The sequence below is a fragment of the Lactuca virosa genome, chromosome 2, assembly GCF_052849685.1.
Source record: "Lactuca virosa cultivar CGN04683 chromosome 2, Lactuca_virosa_CGN04683_v6, whole genome shotgun sequence".
In the NCBI taxonomy this organism is placed as follows: domain Eukaryota; kingdom Viridiplantae; phylum Streptophyta; class Magnoliopsida; order Asterales; family Asteraceae; genus Lactuca; species Lactuca virosa.
The window spans coordinates 285,762,156-285,789,356 of NC_136427.1; the positions used below are offsets into that span (position 1 = coordinate 285,762,156).

At 37.1% G+C, this 27,201-nt stretch overlaps 1 protein-coding gene across 1 annotated transcript; it reads left to right on the forward strand.

Annotated features, from left to right (window-relative positions):
- Positions 1-11,991: 11,991 nt before the first annotated feature.
- Positions 11,992-13,802, forward strand: LOC145161296 (putative serine/threonine-protein kinase PBL1). The gene is made up of 3 exons (XM_079080798.1): positions 11,992-12,980; positions 13,078-13,293; positions 13,408-13,802. Exons 1-3 carry the CDS (start codon positions 12,006-12,008, stop codon positions 13,657-13,659), a joined length of 1,443 nt encoding a protein of 480 aa, XP_078936924.1. The 5' UTR covers positions 11,992-12,005; the 3' UTR covers positions 13,660-13,802.
- The last annotated feature ends 13,399 nt before the right edge of the window (positions 13,803-27,201 follow it).

The following is a 27,201-nucleotide window of genomic DNA, read 5'->3' on the forward strand; positions in this document are numbered from 1 at the left end:
TTCGTTCTGTCCCAGTTCAATGTACGTCCCATTTTCATTTTTCGGGAGAAATCGTTGCGACCTGCGACCTCGAACCGTCCAAGGCTTCCACTGACGTCCAACACACTGGCGACCCACCCCATTTCCGGCGACCCACCCCTTCATAGGCAACCCACCCCTTCTAGGGATGAGCAACGGAAGCGGGTACCTACTTTCGGAACCGGAACCGCCTCGGATCACCATGATTGTACTTTTTCTATTAGATTTACAAACGAAGATCTAAGCTGCTCGTTACATTCTACTCAACGGTATGGAGGTGACAATGGCCTCAGCCCTGGCAAAATTACCAAGGTGAAAATTCTTAAATATTAATAACATGGCCAAAACTTTATCGAACATATTTACCAAATAAGTGATACGTATTGTTTTCAAAAATTATGCTTAAAAGTAATCGATTATCATCTGATGTCTTTTAGTGACTTGAATATTGTAAATTCTTGTAGGTTCATTTTGATGCTTATGAAGAAATAAATGGAATAATAATTTGTAACATCCGAACTCCCAGGCATATTATTTATATATTTATTTTTGGGGTTTATTGAGTAACTCGACGAGTTGGAGCCTCAACTCATCGAGTAGAGTCGTGATTGGCCACGTGGGTTTAATGACCGACTCGCCGAGTAGGCGCTGTGAGATGAAAACCCTAATCTCTGGGGTTGGGGCCTATTTAAGAGAACTTATGTTCTCATTTTCGCCTCACCAGCTGCCCAACTCCCCTGTGTGAAACCCTAATCGGCCTTTGAGCTAAGAGAGAGTGTGTGAGCTAATACTTGAGTGTTTTGGTGCATCTTTTGAAGATAAGGGAAGGATTTCGAGCAAGGAACAAGAAGGGGCTGTTAGATTCGTTGCTATTTCGTCCAGAGCTTTAGTGAAAGGTAAAAAGTCCACACCTTTCTCATTATGTTGGTTAGATCTCATGTTTATGGAGTTTAAGGCTTTTTTCCTTCTAATATTGGGACTTTGAGTGTATTGAGTTCATCTAGAGATTTGGACTTAAGATCTGGACCTTGTGAGGTCCCTAGAGTCCAAAGGTCCCAGCTTTATTCAACCATAATAGAACTTTTGAGTGAGAAACCCTTAATGGATTATGTTTTGGCATTTCAAGCCCTAAGTGCCATGCATGGATGTAAAGCTTGTGGCTTTACGTGATAATAGAACCATACTCGTAAATTTCCAATTTCCCAAAATGCCCCAGAAGGCAATTAGTCAACCCTTGGTCAATAGTCAAAGTCAACGGTCAAGGGCAACAGTCCATGTTGACCCGACTCGTCGAGTGCAATCACTGACTCGTCGAGTCCTTCCAGAACTCGAGTAGTCGTGAAATCCCCCCACTGACTCGTCGAGTTTCCCTGCAACTCGCCGAGTTCATGCGTGTCCAAATATCGGGAAAACCCTAGTTGACTTGCCGACTCACACCACTGACTCGCCGAGTCCATGCAAAAGTCCTTGCACGACAATCTTCATGGGACTTGCCGAGTTAACCATGCAACTCGCCGAGTCCCTTCAGTCCTTTATCCATTCAGATGTTTTTTAAGCCATTTTAAGGTTCCATATTGCAGATCAAGTTTCCCAAGACATGTTTATCACGTAAAGTTGCAAACTTTACGTGCATGCAAGGCTCTAAAGGCTTAGAATGTCAAATCCAAGCTTGTAATGGAGTTTTTCACCTAAAGAGAGGTTTACACTTGCTAAAGCTGGAAACTTTATGGGCTTAGAAACCAAAGAGAGTTCAGATCTGAATTTGCAACTTCAGATCGTAGCTCATACCCATGAATAGCTTCCTATCATGCTAGAAAAGCCCTAATCTTTAACCAAATGAGATCTAGAAGGAAATGAGGTCAAGGTAACGACTTGATACCTTTAAGTGATGCTAACTGAGGTAGATTCCAGATCCACACACGTTCCTTGCTGCTAGCTACTTGATCTTCAAGCTCCTCTCACTAAGATCCACCTTCTAAAGCTTGCAAATACACAAGAATGGAGCACACACACGGATTAGGGTTTGCTGGACTCTCAAGAGGCTGTAAGTGAGGCTAATGACCCTTTAAATAGGGTGCAAAACCCCGGAAATTAGGGTTTCATCCTCCAGCTCCTACTCGGCGAGTCCTATCCTGGACTCGGCGAGTAGGTCACTTAAACACGTGGCCAAACCCGCTCCTACTCGAAGAGTCAGGGCATCCAATTCGTCGAGTAGGCCTTGCAATTCATGAAAATTAAAGCCATAAAATTAATACCTGAGAGTCGGGGCGTTACATTTTTACATGCTATTGGGCTTGGAACTTACATTACATGTTTATTTGGGCCCTTGTAATCCATTTACATGCTTGTGACTTTGTACATTCACATACATACTCGTTGGGACTTGAAAACTAAATACATTCATGGAAACAATATATACTGTGCAATTCCATATCCGCGTAAATTCAGTTAAGGCTTGTGTAAGACATTTCGCTTGACACCTATCTAGTGTACAACCGTAACTTGTAGTTATAACCAGAGTCTCCTGGAGGGAGAGCGAGAGTTTGTGTATAGATCTATACGGGGTTGACACCCCACACCTGAGCTGTTCGCTACAGTTAGACTAGGCCAGTCTAGGGTGACAAACCTTACCTTAAACAAGTCGGCGTCTGAAAAACGTCATGACGAGCGGATCAGTCATTAGCAAGTATGGTTATAGCGACTCACAGAGAAATTTAACTCCATTATAAAAATTTACGGAATACATTTACAGTTTGGTAACACGGAAATATACACTGGTACTTAGTCTTAGGGTGATAAGACCACAACGTTTTATAAACAAACAATATCGGATTGTATGGGACCATTCACTTTATACATTTTCAAACATTAACACATATGCATTAATACAAGATCAGACACAAACATTTCAAATCGTTTTTCAGAAAATATCGGATTTTCTGGTGTTTACAAAGTAATACAAAACATTTTACTCAAACATGCTTATGAACTCACCAACATTATATGTGTTGACGTTTTCAAATTAACTTGTATTCTGAGGAAATCGTTAAGCAGAAAGGTCGACAGGAACATATGGAAATTGTCATATTTTGTATCATCATACATTAACTATTTGGGCATGTAATATTTAATACAATAAACAATGATGGTTGTATTTGGTATGTATGATGATGGTGTTTGTCATGTTTCATTTATATTCATTGTGATGATATTACAAGATGAAGTCACTCAACCCCCAGACGTTTCCGCCGCCTGGTTCGGGGGTGTGACAGTTGGAAGGTTTTAATGTGTTGCGGGTTGGAAAATATTGAAGATAGAGGAGAGAGAAAAAACTGATGTGGATGAGAATGACTCCTTCCTCCCTTAGGCTAAGGGGAGTGGTAACACTTTGCCATGTCAGATTTTTGAGTGACATCTCATTGTTCTCCATTTAACACCTAATCTTAACATTTGGTAGGGAGTGGTAACACTCCTAGCATTCCATTTTTTCTTTCTTTTTCTAATTTAATTTAATTACTTTATTTTAATAAACAAACATTTTTAATATTAAACAAACATTTTTTGATTTACTTAATTACCTTTTGGTTATATTTATTGTGTTTGTTTAATTTGGTTCTGTTTGTTTGATTTGGGCAAAAATGTCATGTTTTGAGACAAAAATTCAACCTGTAATGTGTTTGTTTGTTTGATTTGGGCCAGTAATGTTCGAAAGATACAATGACGAGAGTAAGTTCTTATCGCACTTGGCTAAACTCCATTATGAAGAGGGAACACTGTACAAATCATCACTCCTAGTATACAGAACCAAATAAAGCCATATTCTTTGCAAACTTTCTCCACGATTGCTTATCAAATGCCTGAAAACAAATCGATTCGAACGCGCTGCCATGACATGGATCATCCAACAACTACAAGATTTGTTGAAATTTCAGATCGTAATTTATTCTTGTTAAACTTGGAACAAAGATATATAAGAAAAGAATAGAAGCTAGAAACAGAGGCTGTAATTAAACTTGGCTTTCTTTGTTTCACTCTATTCCTAAATGAAGATTACAACTAGGAATTTTGAATCAATTTCCAACAATTGTTCTAGTGAAATTAATTAAGATCTGTTATAATCTTATGAAATCACGAAGATTGTGTTATTTAATGTTATATATAGGGTTGTGGGAGAATGACCGAGTTGTGGGGATTAAACACCGGGGGGAATCCCATGGTCGTTGTACCTAGAGAGCAATCAAAAGCTTAGGAAAATAACGATAGATCATGAAGATTGGATCTATTATATTGATTTTACGACTGAAGATTCTACTAGTTTGCCGTCTTTTTCTCAACGTCATGGCGGTGTTGCTCGCCCGAGTAGTGGCAGAATTTCTGAGGTGACAATATTGAAAATTCAAATGATCGTGCATATGCATGCAACAAGTAATCCGATATTATGTGATTGTCTTCTTGGCAACTTGATTATTGCTGATGTTTGTAGGTTATCTTTGATGTTGACGAAGAGATAACTAGAATAGAGGCAACAGTTGGATTTTGGTACCCAGGTTACAGAGTGATCACATCCTTGTCTTTTAGGGAGGAGGGAGTCATTCCCTCCCAACCCACTCAACGTCTCAACCCACTGCCACATCAGTTTTTCGTTCTTTTTTCTGTTCATCTTTCCAACCCACAACACACAGAAATCCTATCTTTCTCATCCCACTCAATTAAAATAATACAAAACAACTAAGATACAAGTCTTAATTAGCAATAGAGTTATCGCTGGTACCTCCAAGATACCACTCCCTCTTCAGTGGGTTGGGAGGGTTGGAGTGGTGGGTTGTTTAATTGGTTTCATTAACTTGCTTCATCATATCTCTCTACTTTCTTTCTCTACTTTGCTCTTGTACCATGTGTTTTAAGACTTGTATCTTAGTTGTTTTGTATTTTTTTTAATTGAGTGAGTTGAGTGGATTGAGAAAGATAGGATTCTGTGTGTTGTGGGTTGGAAAAGATGAACAAAAAAAAGAATGAAAAACTGATGTGGCAGTGCGTTGGGAGGGAATGACTCGCTCCTCCCTGACTAACAAAAAGAGGTACGAGCCTTTTGGCGAAGAGACGGGGACTTGTTTCTCAGAAACATGTGATGTAGGTTCATTTGCAGGGTTTTTTGGTCATGGTAACCATTACTTGGATGGATTTGGTTGTTATTTTATGGATTAATATACAAGGATTCTACAAATATCGTGAAGATATTAGGTTTATGATCATAACATGGAATTCATGGATTTACTTTTAAAATGTTTATTGTTTACATACCTTTATATTAAATTTAATCAACGTCTCACAACTAGTACCGTAACAAATATAGGTTATTTTTCAACATCATCATCACAACGACGGTAAAGGTCACATTCTTTTCTTTTCCATTAAGCCATTTCTTAAATCTGACATTGGTATGATTCATTTATGCAAAAATTGAATTGAGGATTTGCAATTTGATCATTTTTTAGAGTATTTTGTCTGGTCAATTTATGGTCAACGCTGGACCTGATGCATGAGTTGCTACAGAAATGGTGATTATAAATACTACAATCGAATTCAATTTCCACAATTGGGGAACATTCTTTGGAATTCATGTATCATCAACACCATTCGATCTCGCATACACAGAGTTAACCCTGGCCTTAGAAACTGTAAGTCTCAAACTAATCCACCAAAATCTTTTAGTACTTCATCTCAATTTCACACGATCATCATTACTTTGATCTAAACTGAAATGGGTATTCTTAATATGAGTTGAACTTGCCATGGGTATCACTAATGTGGTCTAATCCGAAAACTAGCAATAAAGTATTTTTCAATATCAATTCTAGAAAGAAGGGTAACATGGTCATTTTCTCATTTTTTTTGTCTGTGACAACCCGAAATTTCTAACGTGTACATTCTTCATTTTCATCAAAGTTAGCCTCGTTTCGCTATTTTGTAATGAAGTTTTGGGTCTATATGAGTGATTGAGACTTAATATAACCTTGATATGAGTCTTAGGAAGGGTGAGAATGTGTGTAGCATCACTAAAACGGGCCAAACACACCTAGCAAGGTGTGTGCGGCCGCACACCCGAGTGTGCGGCCAGCCAGCCGCACACAGCCAACCGCACACCCTCCTAGCCTCACACTCCAGCCTATATAAAGGACCCTAAGTCAACCATACACCCTTTTTCACACTCCTTTAAAGCTGCAACATTTTCTCTCAAGAGTTCTTCAAGTTTTCCTCTCCAATCATCAAAACAAGTAAGTAAACATCCTTAGATCATTACTACAACACATTATAACGCCTTTTCCTCGAGTTTGATCCATGAAATCATCATTCTAGACGATCTTCATGTGTGTACGGCCGCACACATCATGTGTGACCGCACACACATATTTTGGTCCTAAAATGGGCTTAAATACTCATCCAAGCTTAGCATCGACCAAAACACCTTCTTAGGATCATCACAAAGCCTTGGAAAATCGATTTGGGCACATTTGTAGGAGTGTGTACGACCGCACATAGGCTTGGCCGCACACACCTGGCCGCACACGCCATGTGCAACCGCACACACCCTTTTAAGGGTCCAAGGTGGCCACAAACTCCCAATCCGGTTAAGCAATAGTTAAAACACCTTCACTAGAACATCCCAAAGGCTTGGAACCACGTTTTGACACACTCCATAGTGAGTGTGCGGCCGCACACTCTGGCCGCACACACACAAAACCCATGCTTTTGTGGCCTTACACCCCCAATACAGGGCCATACACTCCTTATGTGCAACCATATGAGTTGGTAACACTTAATTCTAAGTGTTTTTATGTCCTTAAGACATGTCCCTGTCACCATTAGTGGTTATATCTACTAGTGTATTCATATAAGTGTTATTACATGGAAAATAGGATTCGTGTGTGCTTAAGATTTCAGTTGACACCCGACGATCCTACATCGACCTTTCATCTGAGTTACTCACTGCAGGTGAGTTCATACCCCTTAATTAACATTTTAAATGATTTTAAATGCTTTTATGGGGGGGGGGGGGAATACAAGTTGAACATTTCTAGTTATTGCTTTAATCACATGTGATTGATAACTAGAACAAACAGAAAGATTCTCTACTGCTTTCAAATTGCTATCAAACTTATGGATTTTCAAGCTTTCAAACCTTTTCATTAAACTCTTTTGATGCTAAAACTGTTTTCAAACTCTTTTATACTTGTAATATTTTCAAATCCATATCTACGCCAGTATATTTATATAAGTAAGGCTTGAAGGACTTAGGACTGATAGCTCACCTTATTTCCTGTTCCTTGTTTGGTTGTGGACTTAGGGTATCCTGTTATCTGTCCGAAGGTCGTTGAACTCTTAGTTATATATCCTATATATGTGTTGGATATAAAAGCTTTCACTTCGATTCAGTACCTTTGTGTAACAAAGGCATCTAGACAACCTTACTATTTAACTATTATAGGTATAGTTAAGGGATTACCACTCACTACTACTATTACAACGACCCATACAAGAGTCGATACTTTTGTGAGTCACTACTTAAGTACTACATTGAGTATCAATACATGATATCCACTATACAAGAGAACATACTATACACTATACAAGAGAACATACTATACACTATACAAACATTAAATACTAATACATAATGTGACATACTACTTCTCGATACGACACTTCATTGTGCTATCACCGTGTAACCAGAGTCTCCTGGAGGGAGAGCGGACATTATGTGTATAGATCTATACGGGACAGACACTCCCACATCCCGACTGCTAGCTACAGTCCAAGCCGACAAGGCCCAGGGGTGACAAAATGTCACCATACTACGTGTGACCTGGATGGTCATCAGTTATTCAGCCGTCGATCATCATGGTTACATACGAGTTCACATTCAAACCTTAAATTAACTAAATAAGGATTTAAGGCAAAACTAGACTTTTCGAGGCGTAGTGTTCACATAACACAACCTAGAGTCTACATATTTTTACTTTGGACTTTCCGAGGCGTGCTGTGCATTCAGTACCACCTGGAGTCTGTATTTCATTACCTTGTGACTTTGTCACCTACTCGTTTAAGAAAACTATATTTTATACTAATAGTTTTCACTGGGGAAAAACCCTTATATTTACAAAAGAACAATTGTACAAACAATCGGGTCTTGGTAGAAGACTACCTTTTTACTGGAAAACATAGGGCTTCCTAGGGAGTATACTATTTACAAAACATTTGAAATCGATTACTACATTACATTGTTACTAACATTTTTATGCAAGCAACGACACTAAATACTTATGAACTCACCAGCTTTATGCTGATACTCGCTTTCAAAATAACTTGTATTCTCAGGTCATCAGTAGACAGGTACAGATGAAACTTTTGAGAAGATGGAGCACATACAAGACTCATCTTTTATTTTGATTATACTTTTGGTGTCTTACAAACTATACAGAATACGCTTGTATTACAATTATTATATTAATGCAATGGATGTTGTTGCTTGTCTTTACTATTATGCACGGTTGTGATACTGTACATGACGTCCTCCACCCCAGAACGTTTCCGCCGTTCTTGGTTTTGGGGTGTGACATTGTCTGTACAATTACAGGGTATATCTAATAAAAGTTATTTTCGCCTAGAAAATAGTTAAGTGAGAAGAGGATCTCATATAAACCCAAAATTTTTTGTATAAAAATTTTGATTTCGGCAAAGAAACAACATTACAATTATGCTTTCTGCATAAAAATTCTGAATTCAGCAAAGAAATAGCATAAAGTTCTCATTTCATGAAAGATACATTGTGAGGGCATGATTTGTTTACTTTAGGAATAGTATTATATATTTTCAAATCATTTTCATGTTGCTTTATGGCTTTGTACAAGTCTTTACAAAGTTATCATGCATAGAAGGCTGAAAGTGGCATTCTTTACAAGGGAAGTTCCGTTTTTTCTGAAAATAAATTCATTGAATAGTTAAAGTTGAAATATTGACAGTCCTATGACTTTTGTTCTGCAAAAGCTACAATCTTTAATACTTAATCCTTGCAATTTGATGTTGTTTTAAAACATGTGAAATGAGTATTCTAATAACTGTGGTATTTCAACAGTCTGTTAGTATTTCCAAAACACATGGTATGCTTTGATGACAACCTGTTTAATTAGTTCAATACTAACTTTCTAAAAATTTGTTTTTCATTTATTTATTAGAGTGTGGTTATTCTTTTTTATACAAAAAGGGGTTAATTAAGTTAATTTGTTTTGTAGGTTGGGGGATGGAGACAAGTATGTGGTCATTTACGGATCTTTCATTGATATTTTAGTACTATATTAAGTGTGAGCTTTTTATCCGTTTTAGTTTTTTTATCAAACAATTAGTAGTTTCATATCACTTTTCACAAACAGTGTATCATTTATTTAGTATTGGAATTTTTGGCTTAAATTTTTTATCATGTGAGGGGACTTGATGTTCGTTTATTTGAGGTATAATATATATATATATATATATATATATATATATATATATATATATATATTTGTTTTTTTTAACATTTTGGTTATTATATATTTATATACTTTTTTATGAGGTCAACCAGATGGTCAGATGCTATTCCATCTATTTGCAACCATACACACTGTAACATGGAAATGTATTTAATAAAAACAATAGTGAAAGAACAAACAAGAAAGATAGTAAGACCCCGTTTGATACGCATCTTCCAGGTCCAAACAGATCTTTCTGGCTGAATGGACCGGAAAGACTGTTTGATTTGCACAAAAGAAGGGGTCTTTCCTGGTAAGATATTTCTTTCCCAGAAAGCCCCAAAATCATATCTTTCTGGCTGAATGGGCTGGAAAGACAATTATACACCAAACCCCTCCTTTTTCTTTCTTTATTGGATTATTAATTTTTTTAAATAACTTTTTTTAAATTTATTTTTTATTGAATTATTACTTTTTTTCATCATTCAGCACAGTCAATCAGATGTACAATCAAACAACATGATTTCTTTCCCAGTCAGAAAACTTTCTCAGACAGCACTTTACCAGACAGAAACTATCAAACGAGACCTAAGTGATTCCCCTAAATAAAACATTGTCAAATCATCAAAAATCTCCTTCAAGAACGATGCTCAAATAATAACACCCTCTAATGTTGTGTTCAAAGTATAAACAAATAATTCATGAAAGAATATTCACAGAGAATAAACCAAACAAAAAATCTCACATCTGACCCCGCAACGCGATGTTACTTACCTAGTTCAGATTATTAATGAGTTGGAAGCCACCGATGACGTTTGCAGGACTATCAATTGAACGTCTAAATTTTTAATGCAATTTGATGTTAATAAAAGACAAAACTAAAAAATTGGTCCTTGTGGTATTCACAAAACTTTGGATAGGGTCCAAAAAGTTTCCAACTTGTATGGATGGTCCAAAATCAAGGTTTTTCTTTGGTTTTGGTCCTGAAAATATTGAAATGTCCATTTTACCCTTATTATTTCTTTTTTCCATTTTTTATTGAGTTTAGTATTTAAAAAATTATAAAAAAATAAAAAATAAAAAAAATATCACCCTACCCCTCTCCACGACTCCACCCACCGTACCCCCTTCTCCCCCCTCTCTCTCTCTCTCTCTCTCTCTCTCTCTCTCTCTCTTCTTCACCTGCAAATTGAAAAAAAAGAGCAATCCATAACCCCATCGTTCTTCCATTTGACTTTCTCTTTGTCCCTCTCTTTCTCTCTCTTATATAAAACCTACAACTCAAGAAAAAATCCAGAACAAAAAAATTGTATGTGTGTGTGCTTCGTTAGAAACCAAGATCTCCGGCGAACACCAGAACTCCGATGAGCACCGAAACTCCAAGATCACCTCTGCAATCTTCCCCTCTCCCTTTCACATGCAAAATCTTACTTTAATCTGCATCATCTTCCATTTCTCTATCAACATCTTCCTGATTCAAAACTCATATACACTAATAAACACACATGCATAGATACACGCACACAAACACTCTACAATCAATTTGCACGTTTGAATCTTAACTTTACAAGCCCTAGATTTGCAATATCCATGGCAGTCAACCCTAGAATTTACAAGACCCATGTTGAATCGATTCAAATCGATTCATCTGGTTCAATTGGACTTTGAACTTGTGATTGAAGGGTAAGACTTCCATGCTCTCCTATCTTCTTCTTGACCAAGAAACCCAACCGGATTAATCAGATGAAAAGATTCAGAATCTGGTCTATCCATAATGAATTCATAGATTGAATCGATTTGAGCATGAGATGAATAGGTTTATCTGGGTTCAGAATCGCCGCCAGATTCAAATTGGAAAGATGGAATAACGCCAACACCCACAGTCGTGGATTGAATCGATTCTGGTGAGTTATGGCATTGGAGGGCTAATCGGGACAAATTGCGAACCAAATGGGGCTGCGACGATGGCCGAGGATGGTGCCGATGACCACGGGTTTAGAGGATCATGGTGGTGTCATTGGGTTTAGGGAGGAGTATACGAAAGGAGAGGAAGAGTCTGAGTCGTGATCTTCTTGGTCATCGGAGAGAAAGAGATAGAGAGTAAGAGAGAGTGTGTGTGTGTGAAGTGGGTCAATTCTTTTCCTTTCTATTTTTAATTGATAAAAAGATTAAAATAAAAATACAAAAAATACAAAAAGGAAATTAGAAGGGTAAAATCGTCCTTTCAGGTTTCCCTAGGACCAAAAACACAGAAATTTCTTAATTTTAGGACTAAAACCACGGAAAGTATTCGATTTTGGACGTTCCATGCAAGTTGGAAACTTTTTGGACCCTATCCATAGATTTTCGTAAACCACAAGGACCAATTTTGCAGTTTTGTCTTAATAAAACAAAAAGGTTGAAAAAGACGTTAATGACTATTCAAATCTGGCATACTTTAATGATTTAATAATTCAGTGATATCCAACAGAAATCCATGGAATGATTGCCATTCAATTCTCGCTTAATCTTATCTGCATCATGTCTCTTATTCAAGAACTCGCCCACCTTAAAATTCCAATTGAAGACATCAAATTGGCGACAAACAACTTTTCCGATGATAATTTCATCGGTGAGGGTGGATTTGGGAGGGTGTACAAGGGCCAACTGGGCGACTCCACCTCTGCCACCACCTCCGGCAGGACAGCCACCACAGTCGCTGTAAAACGGTTAGATGTGAAAGGCGGTCAAGGACAACACGAGTTCCTGATGGAGATCGTCATGCTCTCTAGTTACAAACACGATAATCTCGTCTCTCTTGTTGGATTCTGTGAGGAAGGTGAAGAGAAGATCATTGTTTATGAGCATGAGGTTCGTGGAAGCCTGGATAATTATCTAGCCACAGATTATCTTACATGGGTGCAACGGCTTCAGATATGTCTTGGTGCTGCTCGAGGACTGAATTATCTACATAGCGGCGTTGGAGAGGGTCACAGGGTGTTACATCGTGATATAAAGAGTTCCAACGTTTTGTTGGATCAGAATTGGGAAGCTAAGATTTCCGATTTTGGGTTGTCTAAAATCGGCCCTATGAATCAGGATATCACTTTTCTTGTAACGAAATTAGCTGGCACATTCGGCTACGTTGATCCACTGTATGTAGCCACCGGGGTACTTACAAAAGAATCCGACGTTTATTCTTTTGGTGTGGTGCTCTTTGAAGTCTTATGTGGAAGGCGAGCAATGATCGGAAAATATGACGAAGAGCAACGGTTTTTATCTCACTTGGTCAAACATCGTTATGAAGAGGGAAAACTAGACGAAATCATTTTTCCCAGTATCCGGAAACAAATTAAACCAAATTCGTTGCAGACATTCTCCAGAATTGCTTATCAATGCCTGAACATAGATCGGAAGCGACGTCCGACGATGGCAGTGATCATCGAACAACTACAAATCTCTTTGGAATTACAGATTGTAAGTCATTGTCATCGTGAAATTGGGTTGAAGTTCTATGGTCATCTCAAGAGAATTTCAACTGATTACTACAAACTTTGTGTTAATTTTATGTTAGAGTTGCAGGAGAATTACTCGGATCGGATTATGGGGATCGAGAACGGGTGGAGATCCATGGTCGTTCCTGCTTGATAGCAATCAAAAGCTTAGGAAGATAACGATAGCTCACAAGCAGTGGATTTATGAAATTGGTTTTACGACTGAAGATTTTAGTGGTTCGTTAGATTCTTCTCAACATTATGGCAAAGCCCGCAGGGGTCTCACAATATCGAAGGTGATAAATCTTGAATAGTTAAAAACATTAGTATTATTTTCCAAAGGTTGTGCTGTGCCTAAAAATAATCTGTTATTTATGATTGTTAATATTGGTTTTATACTTAATTTATAGGTTGATTTTGATGTTGACGAAGAAATAATTGGGATTGATGGAACCGTTGGAGAGAACATGGGAATGCATTCAACTCTTACACTAATCTCATCGTTGTGTTTTATAACAAACAAAAAGAAGAATGGGCCTTTTGGTCCAGAGGTGGGGACTCGTTTTTCTGTACCTTGGGATTTAGGTTCCTTTGCGGGGTTTTTTGGTCGTTCTGGCCTTTATATAGATGGACTGGGTATTTATTTGAAGTCTACCCAATGAAACACCTTTTACTTATATGGCATATATATATCATATATTCATATATGAACGATTATTGTTGTAAATTGGTAATCTTTTGTAAAAATATTTTGTAACAATATCTTGTAAATCCTTAATTTTTTTATATTTTTCTTTTACTTCAACTTTATTTTGTAGTGTTAGAATATCTTGAGCATATTAGATTAAACCAGTTCACATAGACATTTATGTGGAGGTGGACGTCATGTATAAACTTTTTTGTTTATGTATATTATTTGATTATTTGTTGGTGTTGTAGCAAAAGAAAGCAATGTAAAGTATGTAACGAATTTTAGTCGTTTTATATTTGGAATCAAGTTCTCATCATATCTCAAAAATTCATAATTCATGTATACGGTAATGAACTTTAGTCTTTTGTTGATGTTTGCTTTTTATTTTATTTTAGACAAAATTATATAAATGGTCCTGTGGTTTACCAAAAGCCATAATTTTTAATTTTCTTTTATTTATTTATTTATTTTTGACGATTCCATGCTTTCCAAAACTTGAATAGATGGTTCCTAAACCACATAAAAGACTATTATACCATTTTATTTTCTTTTAACTAATACTATATCAAAAGAAATAAAATAATAACCTATACTCCCACTCCCCATGCCTAGACATAGTCAACGTCTTTTTACCCTTCTTCGCTATCTTTGATTTTCTCTGTTATCGTCTCTATCTTTTTCCTCATTTTCTCTCTAAACACAAAGAAAACCCACCATCGCCTACATATTCTAGAAAAGAAAACAAGTGAGAGGAATAAACCAAGAATAACATTGTCTTTGAATCTTATGAGGCTTATCAGACATTGAAGCCAACTAATCAAGTATGCCTTGATGCATCCACTTGCCAACATGATTTGAGGCTTGTCAGTTGAAAAAGTAAAGTGTATGAAGAAAGATCTACTTTGGATTCTCGAAAGAAATCATGGAGATGACGAAGGAGCACATACATATTTTGATGAGGGCTAAAGGGTGGTTGCGATGGCAGTGGAGCGACCGAAATATATGGTGCAGAGCGGGGCGACAAATTCATTAGTTCACTGGGAGAGGGAGAGGGTGATAATAACAGTGAGGGCTGAAGAGCACTAAGGTGCTGTTTGTTTTTTTGAAACAAAATTACATTAAGTCTTGGGACCACCTCTGCAGTCTTCTACAGCAGCAGAAGAGGTGGACAAAACGGCTGCAGACTGTAATAAGAAACGTGTTTGTTTTTTAATATCTGCATGCTGTTGCAGATATTAAAAAATTAAAATAAACTGATTTTATATACCGAAAATTTAATAATGTATGACATTTCAGCAAAATTTTATGATATTTCAGCAACAAATAATGATATTTCAGCAAAAAATAATTATATTTCAGCAAAAAATTATCATTATTCAATATAAAAAAAAGAAAAAAATAATTCAGCAAGAATAAAAAAACGAAAAATAGAAGGTAAAACAAGAATTTAGCAAATACATACTTTCATGATGGCTAAAGGGTGGTTGCGATGGCAGTGCAATGACCGAAAGATATGGTGCAGAGCGGGGCGACAAATTCATTAGTTCACCGGGAGTGGGTGAGGGTGATAATAATAGTGAGGGGGTGAAGAGCACTAACTGATGGTGGGGATTGGGAATTTCTTGGTGTTTAGTGTGAGGATGACGGTGAGTGTAACAAGCGAAATACTCCTCTCTACAGATTCAACTCGTCTCCACTTAAGTTCTTGAGATTATGGTTCCATTAGCCCATTGTCCAAATCAGTAGCGAATCTAGAACCAAAAACCATATGGTTCCTTATGTAAATAAAACTAAAAAATATGAAATTTCTTACAATTGAACTCTACGAGATCTTATATCTTGAAACATATTCACAATTGCGTCGTTACCGATACATTTTAAAATAATTTTTTCAATATACGACACTAAACTATCACTCAAAAATTGATCACTCAGTTTGTTGCGTATATCAGTCTTTATCAACTTCATTGCTGAAAATGCACGTTCCACACTTGTTGTTGCTACGGGTAAGAACAATGCAAGTTTCCTAAGAAGATAAATCTTAGGAATATTATATGCTTCTTTTCTTCGACCATCTTTTTGGCATGGTCTCCAATTCTCTTCAAATCATTAAATTGTTCATCTTCTCGTACATCTTTAATGTAGTTTCCAAGTTCCACTTCAAGAACTCAAAGATCATATTCTGTTGGAAACTCTTCCGGATAAAGTTTAGCCATTTTCATTATTTTATCTAAATCAAAGGCTTTGAAAGATTCACTTGGGCACAAACAAGCAATACAAAGAAGTAAATTCATGTTTACTTCATTAAAGCGATGGTTCATCTCTTGAAGTTGCATATCAATCACCTCCCTAAATACATCAACTTGATAGTGGTGCAAGTTTTTAACCTGAATATATATATATATATATATATATATATATATATATATATATATATATATATATAACACTAAATTTATAAATCAATGTGGTAGTTGGTAATAACAAACATTACTAACCTATGATCCTCTTCGATGTGCTATTCACTTCTTTCTCTAAGAATAAGTTTCTTGTTGTGGAGATTTATACAATGAATCATAAAATCATAATTCATATAAAGTTACAAACATGTTGATCACTTGGCTGTTGTCACTGGAGTCTACTTGACTCATTGGCTGTTATTGTTGGAGTTTGGACGATTGGAGTGTAACGTCCCAAAAACTATGAGGTAAAAATTTCATTTTTAATTCAATCAAGACACTAATCATCTTTTATTCAAACATCCAAAAGTATTTCATAATAAAACAGTCATCAGAGTACAATCCCAAAATCATCACAATGCGGAAACATGGGTGGATGCGCTGCGATCACCCCAGACCTTTCCCTTTCGAACCGGAAGTACCTGAAACCATAACCATAAAAACTGTAAGCATAAAGCTTAGTGAGTTCCCAAAAATACTACATACCATACATACCATTAGGCATAGCCCTCAAATTGGGCCCAACTCGTATGTTAGGCCCAACCCACCATAATGGGCCTATCCTTGCCAAACCAAAGGGCCTAGCCCGATCATACAAATGCAAAAGTCACAAAGACTGTTAGCACCCTACATAACATACAATGGGCCTAGCCCTTCCTGATCCATGGGCCTAGCCCAACACACAAACGGGCCTAACCCGATCATACAATAGGCCTAACCCAACATACAAATGGGCATAGCCCAACATACCATGCAAGAGTCACAATGACAACTAGCATAAAATATCCTAGTGGGCCGACATTGGTGCCTTCGACCCACGAGTACAATGAGGAGACTCACCTTAATTCGTTGATAATTAAATAAGTGCTTCGGTCGCTGAACCGGATAACCTCGCACCAACTAACAATAAATACAACCTTAATTAATAATTAACCCGATAACCCAAAATCAGAGGCCCACTCCATAATCCAACTTCCTAAAGGGTAAAAGACCATTTTACCCTTTTCTTACTTGGCCCAAAACCAAGGCCCATCCAATTTGCTCAAAAAACCCAAATCCCCAAATGGCATCCTAAGGCCCAATATGGCCCATTTTCCTAACTAGGCCCAACACTATCATGGACCTAATTCCAAGAAAGCCCTTAGTCTATCCATGGCCCAAAGTCAGAAGTCCAATGGCCCAACAAGGTCTAAACCTTAAAATGCCTAAAGTTGACATCCTAGGGAGTACGCCCCACATACCAGAAGTGTACCCCCCCCGAAGCACAAGGTACAAGTTGTCTATGCGCGAAACCATCATTACACTGAGCGTACTTCCTACGTACACCCATCGTACTCATCAGGGGCCCAAAAATATGAAATAAGCTCTTAATTGTTAAGACAAAAGCATCCAAACACTTATCTTGACCCTAAATGATGTCTTAATACATAAAGTTGGCAAATTTACTCTTTTGCATGACTTAATGGGACCAAATCCTCAATACAATACATAATAAAAACCCAAACTCATGCATGGTCCAAAATAACTCATCAAAATGACATTTTTATGAACAATGGGGCCTTACAAATGCCAAGATCCAGCATTCTAAGCTCGTGGAGTAGCTCATACTCACATGAATAACTCTAAGGACCAAAATAAACCCAAAACATTCCTTAGACTAGATCTAACACCTAGAGTCATTAAGTTAGAAACTTTATATCTCCAGAAGGTAGATCAAGATGCACAAAGCTTGGATCCAAAAGCTTCAATCAATCCCACACTTCTCCAAGAAACTCCTGCTTCTTTTATGAGCACCAAAATGCATGAAATACCACCAAAAGCTCAAGAACCACACCAATGTGGGCTAGGGTTTCGATTATAGGGTTTAATAGGATGAAGGCTGAAGATAAGAGGCTTTGGTGCTGAGTTAAGGAGCTTAAATAGGGTCCAAGACCCTAAATTAGGGTTTGGATTTGATTGGAGTACGTACAACGTACACTTGGTACGCCCAACGTACTCCAAAGGGCACCCAAAAATTGCCTGCCTAGTACGCCCAACGTACTTCCCAAGTACGCCTCGCGCACTAGGCTGACCCTTAAACCTTCAAACTTCCGAATGTCATATCTTCTTCATTTTAAGTCCAATTTCGACGATCCTTATATCCACGAAAAGGTAACGAGAATCTCTACAGTTATATCAACTCATCCTTGCCTTAAAACTTTCTGAGTAAAATACAAAATTCATAAAAAGCCCGAACTGACACTTTACCGATATACCCTTTGGCCCCAAAACACAAATCGAACTCCCGGGTCATCAAATCTACATCACCCACACCCAAATGGGTCTAAATCTCTCTTTCCCAAAGGACCTAAACCTTATGATAACCGATATTCATGTCACAACCTCGAATTAGGAAACAATTCAGAACAGGGTGTGACATAGAGAAAGACGATGTCCGACGGTGGGCGGATAGGCGGTGGTCTGGCCGGAAGGCAAACGGAGCGGGGGAACCAATGACGTCGTTTGCAATGATCAATTTTGATTTTTAAACAGGAAACGATGTAGAGAGGGTCGAGGGTACGTGCGAGTATACTTTCCGACGTTCCGTTTCTATTTTTTTTTTCAAAAATAACTAAATTGGACTTTTAATTAATGAAAATGGATTAAGATGTTGGGTTGGTAAATATAAAATTTATGGACTGATGATGAATTTTGTTTCGCCAAAAATAATTAGGTACGTCCTTTGATAAAAATTAGATAGTTTCTTGTTTTTTATATATCATTGTTCTATTAAAAAAAAGTAGGTCCTAAGACCCACCTTGTCAATACCTACCTACGCCCCTGGTCAAAATTCAAAATTAAAACTACAACAGATGAAGAATTAACGCTCATAGATTCAAGCTCAACTTGCGTACATATATTTTCTAAGAGTGAACCGAGTGAGGTTCGACATTTGCTAACTCAGTTCACACCCATATACAACCTTCCTAGCACCTATATAAACCCCTAAGGGCTTAGAATTTCAAAATCGTCATTCTAAGAGCGTTGAATTCAAAATTCTTCCTTCTCCTCCTCTCTCCTCTTTCGCTTCCAACTTGCTAGGGTTTAGGTGTGAGCCATTAGAGGCACAAGCCTTTTAGTACTTGCTTTCTAAAAACCAATCAAGAAGGAATACTAGTTTATTTGCTATAATAAACTAAAGGTATGTATTTTTCTAATAACCCTTTCTTAATTTTGAAAATAGCAACATAATTTTAGGGTTTTTGATATTTAATTGCTTGTTGCAAATCATAATGAGAACATAGATCATTTAGGTTTCATGTGAACTTATGGTTTAAGTTTTTCCGCCAAAATAAAATGTAACATCCCAAAAATCATAACCAAAAATTTCATTTTAAATCATTAAGTAAAATCATAGTTATCAAATCATTCATTCAAAATCATATAAAATCAGAGTATCATGTCAAAACACATATCATATCAGAGTAAAACATCCTAGGCTAAAACGGATGGTGTGTGCAATACAGTTATCCCGAGCTCTTCCCTCCGCTACTGGAAGTACCTAAAACCAAAACTGAAAACCGTAAGCACGAAGCTTAGTGAGTTCCCCATACTACCACATACCATAAACATAAGCACATATACTGGGCCCCTGCCCGCTACATCGGGACTAGCCCGACATCGGACTCTCTCCGGCATCGGGACCCGCCTGGCATCAGGCCCTGCCTGGCATCGAGCCCCGCTCGGTATACATTTTTTTTTTCTCTTAGGCCTTTCCTGTCTTTGGGCCTCTCCCGCTATACACATACAATCACATAGATTACTAGTACATAAAGAAAACATACTCTAACTGTATTCCTGTTCTAAGGCCTCACCTAACTTGGGCCTCGCCCCCGGTCTGCTACTGATGAGTCGTCGAACCCCGTATACACTCCTGCTGATAGTGAGATACGGGCCCCCGCCCACACTCACTTCTCTCCTATCACGAGCCCCACCCCTACTATACTAATAATGAGATATGGAACTCCGTCCATACTCAAATAGTGATGAGATACGGGACCTTGCCCACACTCACCTCCCTACTAGGCACATACAAGTATCACAAAGAAAACAAGTATAATCTATCATGCAAATATTCCTCGGGCTTGCCCCGACATCGGACCTTAGTCCGAAAATCCTACACATAATCATTCCTCGGGCCCCGCCCGGCATCGGACCGTGGTCCAGAATCATACTATCATACAATGCCTAGGGCTAACCCCCGGGTCTTCCTGCTATACATAAACTAAATGGCCTGCCATTGTGGCCGTAGACCCATGCACACAGTAAGGAGACTCACATTGCATTGCTGAAGACCTGCTGATACTCCTCTGGCTGCTAACTGGAAATTCCCCGAACTGTTGATCCTTCGGCTCCCCGGTCTATCAATACCAAAATGACACTTAGTCCAAAATTGTAACGCCCGTAGATCCGGGCTAGTCAATTTAGAGATAATAGGGGTCGAAAATGACTTTTCGACAAAAGATTATTTAGAACAAATAATCTTAACCGAGTTGTAGAATATGTCTCAAGGGTTCCGTACATATAAAGAACGCCAAAATCCGAGTTATAACGAAGAAGTTATGGCCCGTCGAAGTTTTTCGGCAAAACCGACATGGCACCGGGAAGCGTAAATAGTGAATTTACGATAGATCGACTTTTAGCCTTAGTTATCTAAACAAAAGTCGTAGAAAACATTAAACCAAGAGCGTCCATAAAAAGAACGCCCAAATCTAACTTCGTATGAGGAAGTTATGATTTTTCTAAGATTTGGCATAGCAGTGCACGGTCCGAAACTCGAATTTTAGTTCGAGCGGTTTTTGGCTTACGCGACCTAAATGAGAGTTCATTAATAGGAACTCAACGACAAAAAGACAGACGAAAACGGAGTCCGTATGTAAAAGTTATGAATTTTACGCGGACATTTAACAGTGTAATCACCTCCTACTGTTAAATTTAAGATCGGTCGAGAATTAGCCGACGGAGTAAAAATGAAAGTTGTAAATTTTATTTTTACCTACGCGTGGATATAAATAACGTCAAAACGAAGCTCGTATGCGCAAGTTATGGACGAAGCTTAGTCTCTACTTTTCGAGCGCGGCGAATTCGATACAGTTTTGTAAATCCGAGATAGAATGAGAATTAGCCAACGAAGTCTAAATGAAAGTTGTAGTACTCGTAAATACCAATGCGTGGATATAAATAACGTCGGAAACGGAGCTCGTATGCGAAAGATATGGACGAAGCTTAGTCGCTACTCTTCGTACGCGATAAATACGATACAGTTTTTGTAAATCTGAGACAGAAGGAGAATTAGCCGACGGGGTCTAAATGAAAGTTGTAGTACTCGTAAATACCAATGCGTGGATATAAATAACATAGAAAACAGAGCTCGTACGCGAAAGATACGGACAAAGCTTGGAGGCTACTTTACTATAAAATTCCTATAAATAAGAGATGAACTCTTCATAATGTCTTCACACCATAAACCTTTCTTTCTCTCTTTAACTTCTCTCTAGCCTCCCTAAACCCCTCCCAAGTCTAGGGAACCTTCCTAGCACGAGAAGGAAGCCACGGAGCGCCCGACGGCTCCGAGAAGAAAAGATTTTGGCTCGGAAACGCTGCTCCAGCGAAGCCCGGTTTTTAATAAAAACTCGCTGTAAGTGAGCTACGCCTATACTATATTTAATATAGATTTTATTTAAATATAGTAATGTTATTAGGACCTTATAATAATTATTTGGACTATTATTATGGGTTATATAAGTGTCGTTATAATATCTTTTTAACCACTCGCGGTACGGGGAATCTGGTTTGGAGGGCCGCTTGGGTTGCTGGATTCAGAAGTGCTATATGCCAAAATGATCTTGCCCTCCGGTGTTCCATGTCTGGCCCCTGTCTGTACATAGTGGGTGAAGAGTATTATTTAACGCTTATATAATAGTAATAATAGCTAGACTATTAATTAGTCTCGGTGAATATTAGACTAAACTCTAGTGGTAATGATACTAGGTTTTGTCAAAGGAAAATTGTTTTAAGAGTAACGAAGCGTTGTCCGAGTACCGAGTCACCACCTTATCAGGTGAGTGCATAGTTACTTTCATCTTACACATAGATATGAAGTATTTAATATGAATTACATGCTATGTGTGCATATTGTCTGTATACTTACCGTCTATGCTGGGTGAAAGATTTTTATACATGTTTTAAATAATTTAAACTGTATATGTATTTTATATCTACAAAATGTGTTGGGTAAAACATGGGTAGATGAAATAGTTGTTGTGTGACAAAAACAAAATGATGAGAGGTGATATAGACCATGAGATAAGGGTGAGAGGTAAACCATGAGAGAAGCCTTTTACCCATGTGTTGGCCCCGTCATTCAGCAGAGTATAGATGACAACCACAGACTATTCTAGACAGTCCAGTGGACACTAGCAGGCTCGCAACCTGTAGGTGTTTTGAACTGTGTATTCACCAGCTGTACTCTAAAAACCCATTGACATGTATTGCGAGTGGATTCTCGGAAACGATACTGTCGATAAACGAGATAAAAACCCATTGACATGTATTGCGAGTGGATTCTCAGAAACGATACTGTCGATAAACGAGATAACCCTGGCGGCTATGGATTTAGTGCCTGATGAGCAAACCCTGGCAACTATGGATTTAGTGTCTGTTGAGTAAATCCTGGCAACGATGGATTTCGTGCCTATTCCTTAGGATAATCCTTAGGAAAGAATGAACGAGGAATAGCCAATTCTTAGGGTAAATCCTTAAGAGTAAAGAAGATAATGGGGATGGGTAATTGGGTTAATTGTTTGATGATTAAACATAATAATTATATTATTAAGGGTTGAAAACCCTATGTACTCACCAGGTTTCCCAACCTGACCCACTCCAGCTTATTTCTATCACAGGTGTCGATATGAAGCTACTTTACACTGATAGATTTAAAAGAGATGTAGAACACTAGTGTAAATGAATGTAAGTTCTGTTTATGCTTATGTTTCTGTATTGACGATGACATCCCAAATGTTTTGAAAATGAATAAAAATACATTTCTTCGAAAATGCTTTGATAACGTATTTATCATGTTTTTCCGGGAACAAATTCCGCAACACATTTCTTCAAAAGGGTACTCTGATTTTTATAAAGCATAAACAAAATCGGTCTTTTCTGGCCGTGAAAATGGGGATGTCACAAAAATGCCCTCAAAAGTTAAACTAGGTCACCCTTGGTCAAAGTCAAAGTCAACGCTCCGAGTTGACTCAACTCGTTGAGTTGCTCCATCAACTCGCCGAGTTCTATAAATCAAAATCCTGAAATCGCGATCCAACTCGTCGAGTCACCCCCTGACTCGCCGAGTTCCCTGGCTACTCATGGTCCCGATTTAGCGGATCAGCTCGTCGGGTCCCTCAGTATGTTTGGGCCATCTTAACAGATTAAGTCCTTCCACTGCAAATCTAATCCCCAAACTTCGTATACACTCTGGAAATGCTATTAGAGGGGTAAAGTTTCCAACTTTACCCATTAATACCTTTCCTAATAGGATTAAGCTCAAACCCTAACTCCTTAAGACATAGATTCATGTCCAAAAGCCATAGAATTCCAAACTAAAGCATACTAACATAGATCTAGGCCTTAGACATCGTTTGGACACATAAAGCTTCTGCATTTTCCTACATGCACGACCCTTTGGGCTCAAAAGGGCCAAAATGACATCTGTATAGCTTGCATGGGGATCTAATGGCATAAAGTTTGCACCTTTATGCCATAACAACCCTTTCTGGTTCCAGATCTGAAGAGATCCTTACTTGGGACGTCCATGTCCCATAGATCAAGCTTCTTGGATAAAAACCCTCATAAAGATGAAATAAAGAGATCTAAGAAACCAATGGTCAAGTTAGAGACTTGATTACCAAAAAATGAAGAGGATGAAATGTTGTTTCTGGATCTACAATATACTCTTGGAGTCCTCTAACTTCTTCTTCTTCTACAAACTTCAAATCACACAAAGTTTACTCAAAATGGCTCATAGACTCACACGAGGCTGTAGGGTTTCATGGCTTAGGGTTTGGACAATGGAGGCTGTAAATGAGGCTAGGGGGTGTGGGTTAAGGATGCTTAAATAGGGTACAAAACCCGGATTTAGGGTTTCTCAAACCCAGAACAACTCGTCGAGTAGGTCTCCCCGACTTGTCGAGTAGGTCCTTCCACCCACGTCCTAATCTTGCTTCTACTTGTCGAGTTACACTCCTTGGACCCGATGAGTAGACCTTCTTTGACTTAGGGTTTTTCATCCTTTAATTAGCCTTCTGGATTTTGGGTGTTACATAAGATTTTTGTAACCTATAAAACCCATTAGTGATATCAGAGTCATTGTTCTCGTTGATATTGCACAAAGTTAAATATGTTAAAATTAGGGTTTATTGAAACTAAACCCTAAGGAGACAATTTTCGAAAATCCTTGGGGTTCTTAAAACCCTAGCCTCCACTCTGACATTTTTGATTTTAGCAAGGGTTTTAAAAACCTTAGCCTCCTTTTCCCATTTTCGAAAATTGAGGTGCCCCGTTTGGGTTTACCTTATTTCCTTATTTGTTATTTTAAAAGCCTTAAAATTAGAACAATTAAAACCTGATAAACCTTAGCCTATTTTTGAAAATTAGAAGGCTTAGGATTATGATTAAATTTGAATTGTTTTATTAATTGGTTAATTGTAAATAATTATTTAATCCATAATGATTTAATTAATTTCATTAATTATTTAATTAAAAGATATAGATTAAATCCAAAATGGTTTATTTTTAAATTAAATTAATATTATTAATTTCGAGAAAATAATTTAAATCTAAACCTAGTATTTTAGAAAAGTTTTAAAATACACCTTCTACTATAATTAAAAGTTTAATTTACTATATGTATAAGAAAAAATCAGTCAAATCAATAGTAAACCTTATTCACGAAGCCATACTATAATGTGAGTTTAAGGAAGCGTCCTATAAAATGACCGTCACTGGGTATCCATTCTTACCCACTGCTCTCTTGTATGGTGGATGATCGTTAGCCGAACGGGTTTGATTGAACATAATCTCATTAATAAGTATAATGATATAAAGTAACTAGAACTTTCTTTTAAAATCCCACTCTAGTAACTTTAGGAAAAATGTGAAAAATATGCTAATCAATGAAAATGCACATCATAATTTATATGTCGTTAGTGGAGCGTGTGTGGTTAACCAACACGCTAATAGAGACTATAAAGAGATATGATGGGCATCTTGAAAATTATTAATGTTGATGGAGCGTATGTGGTTAACCGACATATCAATGTGAGATGATAAATGACATCGAGGTTGTCAAACTGGTTTGCATGGTTATTCACACTACAAATAAAATTAAATTTAGTGGCACAGAAAAAGTGCCACTAAAAACCAAAAAACTGCCACTAAAGGCCCACTGGACAATCAGCGGCACAAAAAAAACGTCACTAAAAATGCTGCCACTAAAGACTTTTAGTGACACTTTTTGGTTGTGCCGCTATAATTTTATTAGGTTTTAGCAGCACTTTTCTACTATGCCACTAAAAAAAACTTATAGGTTTTAGTAACACTATTTTTATGCAACTATTTACATGTTAAAATAAATATTATTTTCATGCTTTTAGTGACATTTTTTTAACACAAAAAAATTATATTAATAATTTAGGTCCGATTTTTTTTTAAATGGAATATAAAATAATAGTAAAACAATTAAGATAATAAATTGAAAACACAATATTATTACATAAATTCAAACTTGTCTAACAACAATATTCTCAATATTTTAAACATAAATGTATTCAAAAGAAGTTTACTAAATATAAATGTTATGCCAAGACTCAAAACATAAAATTATCGATTAATCATCTTCTATCCCTTTTATGTTTGTAGAGTCACATGAAACAGCTTGTAAGGGAGACTACAAAACAAAACAAGTTATGAACAAGTATAAATTAATAAGAGAACTTCCAACCTTGTAATTTGCATTTACCTTAACAAACAATGGAATACATATCCTCTGTTTTGTGCAAGGGAACTTTTCTCTTGTCTTCATATTGTAACAAGTTACTGCCACATTGATCATTTACAATAATAAATATCGTATTTGCATGTTATGAGTTATAGATATAGAAATAGATTCTACAATATTTAATAAAAAATGTATAATTAATACCAAAACATAAAATTAAACAATATTACTCAATTCTGGCCCTAATTCTATTGCAGCCTAGCGTGGTAATTTATGTGCGTACAAGTTGCTGATTTGTAGAGAGCATGACCTAATCATTTCATATATAATTAAAGTTGTTTATCAAAGCTCTTCATGGAAATGGAGTTGAAGTACATAAAATGCCCTTTATAAGGTGCTTAAATATGGGGCTTTTAATAGTTATCATATGACGATGATGACCAGATGGAATCAAATGTTTTAAGTTTTCACTTTAAGAACCACAGATGCATAACAAATTGAAAATGTCCCAAAGGTGATAGTTAACTAATAGCCTAATACTCGAGGGACCATTTATGTAATTTAGTAATTTACTCTAATATCTAGTTATCTACTTCACATAATAGCAATCCTAAAAATATATGAAAAATAGTGAAAATCTAATAAATCTACATACCTTTCCTAGCTTACCTTCATAATAACCATCAAACTTAGCTCTGTAAAACAGCAAAAATTACAATAAAAAAGAAATGAAAACTTCATGTATGAGTATGATCTTTTATTAAAAGAAATAAACCCAAAGTTTGATAATAAAGAAAAATACAAATAACCCGCCTAAAATTAAAATGAAATGAAATATATCAAATTTTGATCAATGTTTCCCATTTTAAACCTGGTGTGCAATTAGAAGCACAAAACACTAATGACTTGTATAGCTTCCAAAAAAAATATTGCCATTTTAAAATTAGTCATAGTATAACGGCAACATACTTCCTTCTATGTCTTTATAAATTGCAGTCAACACATATAAACGGGTTGCAGT